At 36.9% G+C, this 12748-nt stretch overlaps 2 protein-coding genes across 5 annotated transcripts; both read left to right on the top strand.

The window, feature by feature from the left end:
* LOC109224761 (increased DNA methylation 3-like) lies at positions 4879-8444 on the top strand. 4 transcript variants are annotated; one of them, XM_019389272.1, is made up of 4 exons: positions 4879-5154; positions 6282-6462; positions 6619-6723; positions 8022-8444. In XM_019389272.1, exons 2-4 carry the CDS (start codon positions 6363-6365, stop codon positions 8261-8263), a joined length of 447 nt encoding a protein of 148 aa, XP_019244817.1. In that variant the 5' UTR covers positions 4879-5154; positions 6282-6362; the 3' UTR covers positions 8264-8444. The 4 variants fall into 4 exon arrangements, with proteins under 4 accessions (XP_019244817.1, XP_019244816.1, XP_019244814.1 ...); XM_019389271.1 differs by having other exon boundaries at positions 4880-5154; positions 6282-6486; XM_019389269.1 differs by having other exon boundaries at positions 4880-5154; positions 6282-6723.
* LOC109224760 (alpha-crystallin domain-containing protein 22.3-like) lies at positions 8766-12607 on the top strand. The gene is made up of 3 exons (XM_019389268.1): positions 8766-9201; positions 11335-11545; positions 12156-12607. The coding sequence occupies exons 2-3, from the start codon at positions 11365-11367 to the stop codon at positions 12407-12409; spliced, it is 435 nt and encodes a 144-aa protein (XP_019244813.1). The 5' UTR covers positions 8766-9201; positions 11335-11364; the 3' UTR covers positions 12410-12607.

The raw sequence follows: 12748 nt of genomic DNA, 5'->3' as shown, positions 1-12748 counted from the left end.
ACATTAAAGTTTGGCTTTAGGCCACCAAACTTATTGAGCCACCCCTGCTGAATGTATATATACCACGGTTTCTCTTGGCTAAATCTTTGTCATAACTGACACCAAGTGATATAAAAGCAAACAGATTATTATATGTTCTAATATACGTTCGAAAATGCTTGGATTCTGCATTATTACCCATATATAAATTTTTCAGTTTAGCTGGAAGAGCTTAACTTTACTGTACCATTGCCACAACAAAATCCAGGGGGTTCATATTCAAATTTTTTTGCATAGCAGAACAAGCAACTTGGAATCTTTTTTAATAGAATATAATCAGAGCGTAGTTGGTTAATGTTAATCGTAGTTCTCTTATTCTTTACACGGCCTACATAGTGCAGATAATTAATTGTAAGAGATAAAAATAGAATCAATGGTGAAATCAATGAAGGATGGTCGTTATACTAACCTTTAGTTGTAACTGTTTCACCAAGGGACCCAATTCCTCTTTGGAGGCAGTGACCAACTCCAACCATCAAAATCCAACAATGATGAATAGAGCCACTAACATCATCTTCTGGAACGTGCATGGAGCAAACAATGATGATTTTCGTAGGAATTTTAGGGACCTTATTGATACACACAAACACTGCTTAATAGCTTTGCTTGAAACTAGGATGTCCTCCCATGCAGCCTTGCTCAACGATTATAACTTCACTGAGATGATCGAGGTACCAGCTGAAGGCCAAGCTGGAGGTTTAGTCGTCCTCTACGATCACAAAGTTGTTGCTGTCAACAACTTTACTAGGAGGGGCCAGGAAATTCATGCTATGATTGAGGTAATCCCCTTCAGATTTTCTTGGCTCCTTAGTACTGTTTATGCTAGTACCAATATCTATGATAGAGAATCTATGTGGAACTACCTAGAATATATTGCTAACAATTTTAATGGAGCTTGGTTATTAGGAGGAGATCTAAATGACATAACTATGGCATCCGAAAAATTTGGGGGTAGGACGGTAAGTCACTCTAGAACTACTAGAATTTGGAGTCATATCAACAATTGTAAACTAATTGATTTAGGATACAAGGGGTATAAGTATACGTGGTCTAATCACATAAATAGGCACAAAGGGCTAATCATGGAAAGATTCGATAGGTTTTTGGCAAATGAAAATTGGTTAAGCCTCTTCCCAGGCTCCTCAGTAACGCATTTGCCTAAAACCTACTCGGACCACAACCCTTTACTTCTTAAACTCAATTCTTTTTCCCGCTCCCCCTTCACAAACCTTTTAGGCTAGAAAACATTTGGTGTACTCACCCTGATTTCATTAACATTGTTTATTCTCACTAGGCCAATAATTACTTTAAATCGGCCACGCACGATTTTGTTCTCAACATTACCAACTAGAGTAAAAATACATTTTGGGACATCTTTAAAAAAAAAAGAAAAAGATTTTGGCTAGACTAAATGGTATTCAGTGTTCCCCTTATTATGCTACTAGTATTTTCCTACAAGATCTTGAAATATCTTTACAAAAAAAATACAATAATTACCTAAAACTAGAGGATGACTACTGGAAGCTTAGATCAAGAGTTAATTGGCTAAATGATGGGGACGTTAATACCAGATCTTTCCACATTTGTGCCTCTAATAGAAGAAGGCGAAATCACATAAGTTACTTCAAAGATAATTCCGGTAATTGGATTGATAACCACAATGAAATCCTTCTACATGTACAAAGCTACTTTGAATAAGCTTTCACTACCTCCCACAATCATTCAAAAATCTTTAATCTACCTAAAAGTTTTGACCACCTAGATCTATCCTCCCTTGATAGACCACTTTGTGATAGTGAAATCCACAAAGCCTTATTCTCCTTTAAACCATATAAAGCCCCTGGGCCAGATAGATTTCACCTTTTTTTCTACCAAATTTATTGAAAAATAGTTGTCCCTAGTGTTATTAGCTACTACCAAGAGGTCTTTTCTTCCCAACATATCCCCTTGGAAACTAACAGCACTTTCATTTGTCTCATCCCCAAATTTTTCAATGCCAACAACCTTAAAAACTTTAGACCTATCAGTCTTCGCAACACCATCTATAAAGTTATTACAAAAATTATTACTAATAAATTGAAATCTTTTTTGGATAAAATCATTAGCCCTTTTCAAGCTAGCTTCCTGAAAAATAGGCGAGCTAGTGATAATGCTATTTTAATCCAAGAAATTATGAACAATTTCAGGAAAAGCAACAGTAAGAAAGGCAAAATGATTCTTAAACTTGATTTAGAGAAGACCTTTGATAAGCTTGAGTGGTTCTTTATCCATAAAACATTGTTATACTTTAAGTTCCCTCCTAAAATTACCTCTCTCATCATGTCATGTATCACTACTAGTACCATGGCCGTCTAGTAAATGGTACAACCACAAAATGGTTCACCCCAAATCGTGGTATTAGACAAGGAGACCCTATGTCGCCATATATTTTCATTTCTTTGCATGAAAATGTTTACTAGACACATAAACCACCAAGTGGACATTAAAATGTGGGATCCTATCAATCTTTCTATGAATGGTATAGCTCTATCCCACCTTTTTTTCGTAGATGATCTCACCTTAATGAGCCATATTAATAAAAAATCTTGTAACACTATTCTCACAGGTATTAATCATTTTTGTAATATGTCAGGACATACCATAAACCTTGCAAAGTCCAAAATCATTTTCTCTAAAAACTGTCCCAAAAATTACATTAAGGATATCTCCAACTTGTTTGGGATTAAAAGCTGTGACACATTTGGCAAATATCTTGGATTCCCAATAACCACTTCTAACCCAAAGGCAAAGGATTTCCAGTATATTCTAGATAATATGAGATCCAGATTAGTCATTTGGAAATCTAGCTGCTTAAACATCGCTGGTAGAACCACGCTTGCATCATCTACTCTTTCAAGCATCCCTAGTCACGTTATGCAATATACTCTCCTCCCCGTAAAAATTCTAAGTTCTATTGACAAAATACAAAGGGATTCATATAGGGTACTACGGAATCCAAAAAGACACTTCACCTTATTAGCTGGGAAACAATTACCACTGATAAGGATAAAGGGGGCTTAGGATTACGTAAGGCAAAATCTAAAAATATAGCCTTACTAACTAGTACGACATGGAGACTTCTTAATACCCCTCAAGCCCCTTGGGCAAATATCCTAACACAAAAATTCTTAACAATAAAAGAAAAACAAAGCACTCCCATACATGGAAAAGTATTCTTAAGGGTTGGCTCATTTTTAATAAAGAGAGCCTCTGGTCCATTCATAGGAACTCCGCCCTTTCCATTTGGAGTGCTAGGTGGATTCCAAATACTCCCCTTCTCAGAAGCTGCATAGAAGGCCCCTTAAATATAAATGACCATAATAAAAATTTGTGATCTTATAAAGAACAACACTTGGTCGTTTGATAAGCTATACTTTTGTCTACCCCTAAATATCATTAGTAATATCACCAACATTACGGTTCCTATTAATCGTCCCTATGATTGCCTCCTTTGGGAAGCCAATACTGATGGTACTTTCTCTACATCATCTTGCTATACCCTGATAGAGAACCCCGCTCCTAACATTAAAAACTTCAAATGGGTATGGGATGCCCACTGCCCTAATAAAATAAAATTCTTCCTTTGGAAATGTTACCACAATAGACACCCCTCCCGTTCTTTCCTTTATCATATCAGAATGAATGTAGATAAATCATGCACTGTCTGTAGGTCAGGTGAGGAAACCCTTCCTCATATTTTCCTACACTGTGTAGTAGCAAAAAAGCCTTTGGAATCCCTTAAATGGGACAGTGTTGTCCCAAGCTCCGATAACCAGGGTTGGCTAGACGCCATCAGATACAGTAACCCACAGATTCCCTCCAACATTATCAGTTGGAATCACCTTCTTCCATTCTTACTCTGGAACATTTGGTTAAACATAAACTATAATCTGGAAAACAATACAAACAAAAATATTTCACTCCCACACATCATCAACCAAGCAACTGAATATCACTAACTAACGGATAGAGAAAGCAACCAAGAAAAAAAACTTAGTTGCAACACGAACTGGAGGAAGCTACAGCTGGGCTGGTTCAAATTAAATTTCGATGGAGCTCACAAACAAACAACGAGTGGAATAGGTGGAGTTCTGCGTGACCACAACGGCCACTGGATAATGGGTTTCAACATGAAAGTACAAGCTGTTTCCTGCACCCATGCAGAACTTCTGGTACTTCAGCAAAGTCTCAAGTTTGCCATGAAAAGAAACCTCTTTCCGGTCGAAATCGAGACTGACTCGATACATGTATTAAAACTTCTTGAAAATGACAATTCTACATTTGACTCTATTCTCCATAATTGCAAGTGGTTGCTGTCTATGAAGGAGAAGGATCTAGTGGCACGGCATAGTTTCAAAGAAGGAAACGGAATAGCAAATCTGCTGGCTAAGAAAGTTGCCAGTTAGACTACCATCAATAAGCTAGTTTGTTTTGTTATGCCTCCTCCGTTTGTCGTGGCCAGGATGCTGGCGGACAAGAATAGAAGTTTTAGTAAGAAATCAGTGCTTAAAAGCACTTGTAGAACTCTAGGTAGTTTTGGAAATCATAATGCCATAGATGGCATTAATGCTATGTGTAATGATCCATTGGATCCTTGTACTAATGTTTCCTAGTATTAAAAAGTATCTCTTGTTCAAGAAAACGGGGAAAAAAAAAGATTGTGATAAAAGTTTGATAAATGCGCCTCGTAAATAGCCTCCAGAATGAGACTTACAAAACTCAAGCGGGAAAGCGACTTAAATCAATAACCGCAACTTATATCTCATTTGGAACATTGCGCCTTATTACTTTTTGTTCGCCAGTATCTTTTTCTATTTTTAATTTATTTTCAAGCGCTAATATGAATTAAGTAAATGTTAGCGGTTGCGGGCTGTTTCTCCGTTTGCCACGTACTTCCTAATGTAACACCGTCTCTCTCTGTTCAAGTGTCCTGATCTTCTCTCAAATTCCATAGCTTTGAGAACATCTTCACATGAAAGATTAAAAAAGAAAAGGGATTATGGTAAAGCGCTGAGTTTCTGAAGACTGAAGAGGAATCTAGTTCTTCTGGGTTGGTCCAATTTGCTGTTTCCTTAGGTATGTATATTCCTCTTACTTGGTCGCTCTGAAATTACGAGAACCCAATTAATTAATTGAATTCCGTTTAGCTGGTTGAATGCAATTCATGTTCTTTCTTGTTTTAATATTCTCAAAAAAAGGTACAGAAGTTTAATTATCAGGTTAAACTTATTTGAAAAGCCAATGAAGCTTTTCCCCAAGCAGCCAGGGTGAAGGCAAATCATAATCTTCTTAACTTTTTCTCCAAATGTGAATCACTTTGCGTTTGTAGTTGTACGTTACAAACTGAGCTAATTCTGCTAGTAATCAAGTGATGGAAATAACATGTAATGACCAACACTAGCTTGGAAAGATAGATAATAGTAATACCTGTTATGATGTGAACAACAAAAGTAAAGTCTTTTCTTTTTCTGCTTTTCTTCTTATAATTTTGTTATGTACATTATGTTGGTGAAACGTATTAAGGCGTTTCATATCTTAAGCCGAATGTGGTCCCTTGAATGCCATTGAGAAGTTGGTTGATGGCTAGGGTAATATGAACATAGGTTCCACAAGTGGGGGATGTTGTGCAACAGTGGCTAGTTGATGAGAGCTATTTTTGTTAACCTCACAAATCGAATGATGTAACCAGACCATCTGGTTCTCTATTTTAATACGCTACACCCGTTTTTTACCTAAGTGGTTTCTGGCGTATCTAGACTGGAGGTGGTTCCAGTTTTGGATATGTGGATTGACTGGATAAAACGTGATTTCCTATGATATTGGACTTCTAGTAAACCTATCCTCTCCAAATATGCTGGTGGCATGTGTACAAACCAGGATATAATGGCTTGCAGGACATTTGTTGATCCTGGGGGCTGGTTAGTGCTTTACGATAGCTTGCTTAGGTTCCATTCAGTTCCTGTTAAACGCGTCTTTAATCTCTCTTTTATCAACCTCTTAACTCTGGATATTAACTGTAGTATAGATACTACGACCACTTCTCCTCGGTACTTGCACATTCTGCAGTAGACTTGTTTATATAGGATATGACCAATAAATTGCAGATTATGGTATTTCTCCTGAAGTATTTTTCATGCCCTAAGGTTCTTTCTTTTTCCATATCTAATTTTTTGGTAGTTTTTCCTTGCTTTTATTGTGGGCAGAATTAGTTTGGAAGGCGGATAACTGTTGAATGCCTTATGGTATGCTTCTTATGAAGACATTGTGAACACAGAAAGTTAGTAATGTCAGACATGGAATGCTTACATCCTGAAAAGAAGGTTAAGAGAATAATTTGGAAGCGGTCCAAGGAGAAACCGAATGGGGAAAACTCTGCTGAAAATGGTATGTCATTGATGAAGATGGAAGGTAATGTGAAAAAGAGGGCCCATCCCGATTCAATTACCAGTGATTTAGATAGGCCTTACATGATGTCCCTTCTCCCTCTTCCCAACTTGGAAGAATGTAACTCGGGGGTCCCTATTGTCTTGACTGGAACAGCATGCAAAGGGGCAACTGGACCACCTGTTGGAGTGGTTGATATCGGTGTTAGCGAAGCTGCATACTATTTTCGTATTGCCCTACCTGGAGTCAAGAAAGACCCTGGTGTGTTACTTTACCTTTAACTTGTTGCCTTTCTATTATCTGTTTGAACATGCTAATCTGCTTAAGACCTTAGTCTGTGAAGATCCTGGAATTAAGTTTATGTGAATCTGATATTACAAAACATTTAGTACAACATCCAAACTGCGGAAGGTCATAAAGCATGAGTACTTTATGAAGCTTGTTCTTTGACCAACCCCACATGGTTTCCCATTTACGTGATTTTGCTCTACTGTATGAATAAGGCCTTCCAACTTAATAGTGCCCAAAGATGTTTGTGGCAGTATCGATGTAACATCTTATATTGCTGAATCTTTTTTTCTGCCACTGATCATCGGCGGTGGAACTTGTCATATTGTGTACAATGGAATACACATCTTGTCTCATGTATTGCTGAACTTTTTTTGTCTGCCACTGATCATCAGCTAAGGAACTTTTCATATTGTATACAATGGAATGCACATTAGGTGTCATGTAAAACTGCTTGTTGAAATGAGGAAATTTGCCTTCAAATATATAGCGTCCGAAGCACGCAGAATACAAGGAATTTGGCTCGACTAAGAAAGTGCATTATGCTGCATGTCACTGCCTGTGGCTATGGGATACTGCTGAGTCTGTTATGAATTTAATGTTTTCACTAACAATATATTGTTTCATTGATGATAAGAAACCATTTGACAGCAAGTAAAAACTAGTATATCCGAATGGCTGTGTGTTACTTGTTTATTTTCCCTAATGCGTACTTAACTGGGATTGGTTCATGGATGGAGTCCATTTTAGACAAAAACATCTAACAACTATTTTTCAGTATTAAGTTTGTAATGTTCTTGCAAGATGTCTATTTGAGAAAGAAATAGTTAGGTAATAATTAGGTGGAGATGCTTCTGAAGTTACTCTATCCGTATCAGCCTTGCTAAGATCTTTATATAATTTTTTTGACGTCCAGCAACCATGACATTATCATAATAGAAGGAACTGTTACCTGGATAGTAATTCATTTATGTCAGACTTATCTGCCTGTAACTCATTGTCTAAGTAGTCCATTGTCCAATAGTTAAGAAAGAATCATCAAAAGAGAAATCAGTGTATCGCTCCGGAACTGAGATTAGATGAAGTACATGGTTTCTAAGTGTACCTGACATCAGATGCCCTCTCCATTCTTGCTTTCCCTATTGACACAGCCTGTTTTCTCATTTTACTTTAGAATTGTATCCATTAGTGCAAACAGTTTCAGAAACTCTCCTGAATTAGGTGGTATCTTGTCATTTTTGCTAAATGAACTCTTTAACCACTTGTTGCAGGTGAGTTCAGCTGTGAAATTGAAAAAGATGGGAAGGTCCTTATTCGAGGGTTGACGTCAACTGGTGGAAGAACTGTCTCAAGATATTCGCGGGTCTTTGATATGAAAATTCAGCAACAATGCTCATCTGGACCTTTCACTTTGTCCTTTAGTTTGCCCGGGCCTGTCGATCCTAGGTTGTTTTCACCAAACTTCAGATCTGATGGCATTTTTGAAGCTGTTGTTGTGAAATACGAAATGTAGCTGGCAGTGTGTAGATAACCATTTTAAGCCAGAATCCACCACAGAAAGCTGTTCCACCCAAGTTCCTTAATATGGATTAGTGCTGGCTAATGTGCTGTATGTACTAACTTGTAGGTTTTTGTATGGTTCAGATAAATGACATGTTTTACCATGTAAATACAGCAAACTGCAGTTCAAATGATTCCCTACTTCATATTAGACCATAATAATAGCATATTTACTGCAATGGCACTGAAATTCAAAGGTGTTATTTCCATGAATGGAACCTAATTCTCTGAAGAAAAAATCACTTGAAAAAGCATTTTACAATGTCCAAGATAGCTTCTGGATTTATTCTGAGGGAGGGAGCTGTCTCTCCAGGATGCCGTTAGAAGAAAATAAAATAAAAAGAGATATAACGCTCCCAGTAAAATGAATAACATGAAAAGGTTGAAACTTGAAATAGAAGTACAATTTTGTTCATTGTTTAGGTTATATTCTTTAAAATTATTCTGAGTTCGTCAATGGCAGCATCATATACAAATGTATTCATGAAGTTATGTTGGACAGGAAAACAAAAATCACTCTACTCTTATCATGTTTAACATATGTTTCTTTCGACAGCGGCGGGGCGGAAGAGATGGAGGCAAATGAAGAGGATATGCAGTATTTGGAAATGGAAAGATGCATTTAATGAGTAGTAGTGACAAGTATTTGGTTTACCTAGAAAAGTAGTAATGGCATTAGTGGTTTCATTTCATGTCCAAACAAAGATATTCAACGGATTCAAACAGCCAAATGGCGGTATAGAGATTGTGTGTTTTATTCAAATGTGGCACTTCATGGTTAATTTGAAACGTCAGTCCTTGCTGGAACACCTGCTTTCCCATGCTTTAAGAGCACTCTCACTTGACTCTTCCGCCCTATTCCCTGCTGTTTTTTCTGTGAATTCTACTAAGGTAAATTCTGCTCTTCCTCCATCTATTGACTAGGTTTACTTAACTCTATTTTGTGCTTCATTCTCACCTGCATTTTTTTTTTTGATTTCGTATCTGATCATGATCTGTTTCTTTGCTATCATCATCAGTACCAGGTGAAATGCTAATTTTTGGAGTTTTTTAGGATTTGATTTTTTATTTAATTTTTTGTTTGCTCGTTAGTTGGCATCTGATATCTTTTGCTAAGGATTTTGGTCTATGGTTCATTCTTTTGGATATCTGCTGGATTTCCTTGTATCTTAGCCATGGTGAAGAAGCTGAATTCTTTACATGTCTTTGGCAGTGATCACATTAATTTCTTATCGCCTGTTTGCTTACGGTCACCTTTCTTATCTGATGATCTGTTTCTTTGCTATTTATTTGGCATTTAACACTCTTTGTATAGCATTTTGGCTTAGGGTTCATTCTTTTGGATATCAGCTACATTTCCTTACATCTTAGCCATGATAAAGAAGCTGAATTCTTTACTTGTCTTTGGCCATTGATCACTTTAATTTCTTATCGCCTGTTTGCTTACCGTGACCTGCAACCTACAGAAGTATAAAAATTATAAGCATGAGAACTTTGTGTTTCATTCACCTGACTAGGTTTTGCTTTATTCTACCTTGTGCTTCATTCTACCTGCATTTGTTTTAGTTTTTCCTTTTTTCCTTTGCTATCTTATACGTTGATCTGTTTCTTTACATAGATATATATGCACGATAAGCACTCCCATTGGAGAAGAGGGCTCTAGGGTAAAGCGAATTTAAACAGGAAAAAGGGTAGTGAAATCTACTTGCACTTTAGTCTTAAAATAAGGGTAACTCGAAGTTTGGATATAAGTAGAAAAAAAGATAAATTAGTTGTGCATCACATTGTTTCTTGGATCTATATCTTTGGAAGCACCATTTTATGTGTCTATAGTTGCACAGATTGCTTCATTAAGTTGTCATTAGTTGACAGTCAACGCAAAATCTAAAAGAGATTACGCTGGTCCATGCCATTACGATTCATTAGTACGTAAATCCACTTCGATTACAATTAGTTCCGCATTAAGTTGTCTTTAAACATGAGATTACGATTCGTTAGTACGTAAATCTACTTGGATTGATTGCGACTTAGATCTCATGCTCCTTTGGAGCGTGCGATAAATGCTGCTTAGTTTAGTTCAAGTGCTAATGTTTGCTTTCCTTTCGACAATAGTGCAAGATACTGTTAACTCGAAAAATAAAAATAAAAAGACTAGTCTCTTGACATAAATCTGTTACCATTTCTTTGCAAGAGAGAATCCTCACTGAATTCCCACAATCTCTTTCATTCTTATCTCCTTTTGTCAGCAGAACCCTCTATGAATTCCTGTAAACTGATTCATTGCTTTACTAAGCTTTGTGTTTTGCCTTTTTTGCAGAGCAAGAGATAAAATTCTGTAAGTACGCAAAAATGACATTTACTTCTTTGCTGTAAAATTGTGTGGTTACAGTAGGTTAACAAGTACCCGGAACTTCTTTACTGTATTTATATATGCATTAAAAGTTGGTCTTTTGACTTCTATCTATGTTCCTGTCTTTCAGTGAGGAGTTTTCTTGCATTCATTCCATGTTCTTTATATTCTGATGAGGAGTTTGATTACAAATTTAAATGTTCATATATCCTGATTCTTATGAAAGTTTTACCTCGGCATTTTCTTTTCAATTCCATATATTCTTGTTCTTCTCAGTGCCAGACCAGAATATCTAAATCATGGGTGTTCATCTGCCTTTAATCTAGATTACTGAGTTGCTACTAATCACAGAAGAGGTCCTTGATCAATGTATATGTATGCTAATATAGTTTCTGATATGAAAATATAGTGATTGGGCCAAAAACAATGGACCATTGGTCCCTAAGTAGGTTCGACATTGATTCTTCTAACTGCCATGTTAACCCATAGCATGCCTAAGATATCGAGTATACTGATGTTATTTAGATGCTATGGCTCATAGTGTCAGGGGGCAATCCTTTTTTTCCTTTTGACCGAATCACACAGATATGAAGTTACTCTTTCGGGTTCCTTCCTAATTTCCAGTATTGCAAGCTACGCACAGTCTTAATACCCTTGAGTTTTATAATCTGCAGGAAGAAAGTTTCTAGGGAAACACTGGGAATATGTCTGAGTACTTGAATATGTATATAGAATATCCCTTTTCATACCAACCAGATGATGTCGTACAAACTGGAGCAGCCGTAGAGGGGAGACCAGGAGTTCCAACTGATCCAGTGACTGTCAGTATTAGTGAATATTCATACAAGTTTAATGTGATCCTACCGGCTGTCACGAGAAACGTGTGTAAGTTCATTTCCTTCTTATATATAACACACTAAAAACATCTACTTTTAGTATGTGCCAAGCTGAGCAATAGTTTGAGAACTTAAGTCAGCATAAACAGCTAGAAAGAAATTACTAAGAAACTGTTTTGACAATTTTGCTTCCTTTTTCCCCCCTTTTTAGTTTCAAGTCCTTTTTAGTTTTAGAACCCACGGCCGAAAAAGCACTTCTGCTGTTCGACAAATGCATGCTCTGACTGTAGTAAGTATTGAATGAACAGCTGATTTGGAACCAGATCGTCCTCTCAAATCCTATTTTTTCATTGAGAGGAATCAAAACACAAGCTTAAACTTCTAAAAAACACAAAGTTAGTTCGGATTCCCTAGAGAGAAAAAATTTCTTTCTAGGGATCTATGCTTGCTTAGCCAGCCTTCCCTACCATCAGCCAATCCACGGTGCAGCCAAAGCTTATTCTTTATCAACTACAAATAGTACAAAGAATGTTATATCAAAAAATTTATACTGACTCTTACTTGAGGAATTTGTATGCATTTGAAAACTGATAGTCATATTGCTGAAAATCATGTTAAAGATTGAAGAGAAACGACTAAGTGAACAATTGTATTCGCAGGTGATGTGTCCGTTGATATTCTGTATAACGGGGAAGTGGAGATAGAGGGGAGAGTAAATGCTGGTGTAGTAACAAGCACTTGGGTACCAATTTCGTTCAATAGAAGAGCGCGAAGGGTAACTCCTCCAGGTCACTTTACTATCAATTTCACTTTGCCTGGACCTTGTGACACCAATTTTGCAAAAGCCAAGCTGAACTCAGATGGTGTTGTCGAAGGAGTTGTGCTTAAAGATGGGATTTTTAAGGCTCATTAGAATGATTATCAGCCTCAGTCCTCTGATTAGCTTATAATCTTAATTAAAACCAACTTCATGTTCTGGAAATGTACCAGTTATTATCAAACTGATCAAACTTTATCTGTATCTTTCTTTCTTCCATAGGTGAGAACTACCTGATATTTGACAATATTTTCCTTATTTTTTCCAGTTTCTGTTGCATTTTACAAAATGTAACGTAGGGTATATTTGGTATGAAGGAAAACATTTTCCTGTTTCCAATTTTCCCATGTTTGGTTGGCTTAAATGTTTTGGAAAATATTTTCCTTATCAACTCATTTTCCTCCAATACCCCCGGGTCCCCCCCCCCCCACCACA

Source organism: Nicotiana attenuata, chromosome 4 (genome assembly GCF_001879085.1).
Source record: "Nicotiana attenuata strain UT chromosome 4, NIATTr2, whole genome shotgun sequence".
In the NCBI taxonomy this organism is placed as follows: domain Eukaryota; kingdom Viridiplantae; phylum Streptophyta; class Magnoliopsida; order Solanales; family Solanaceae; genus Nicotiana; species Nicotiana attenuata.
This window is presented reverse-complemented; position numbering and strand designations above follow the sequence as displayed.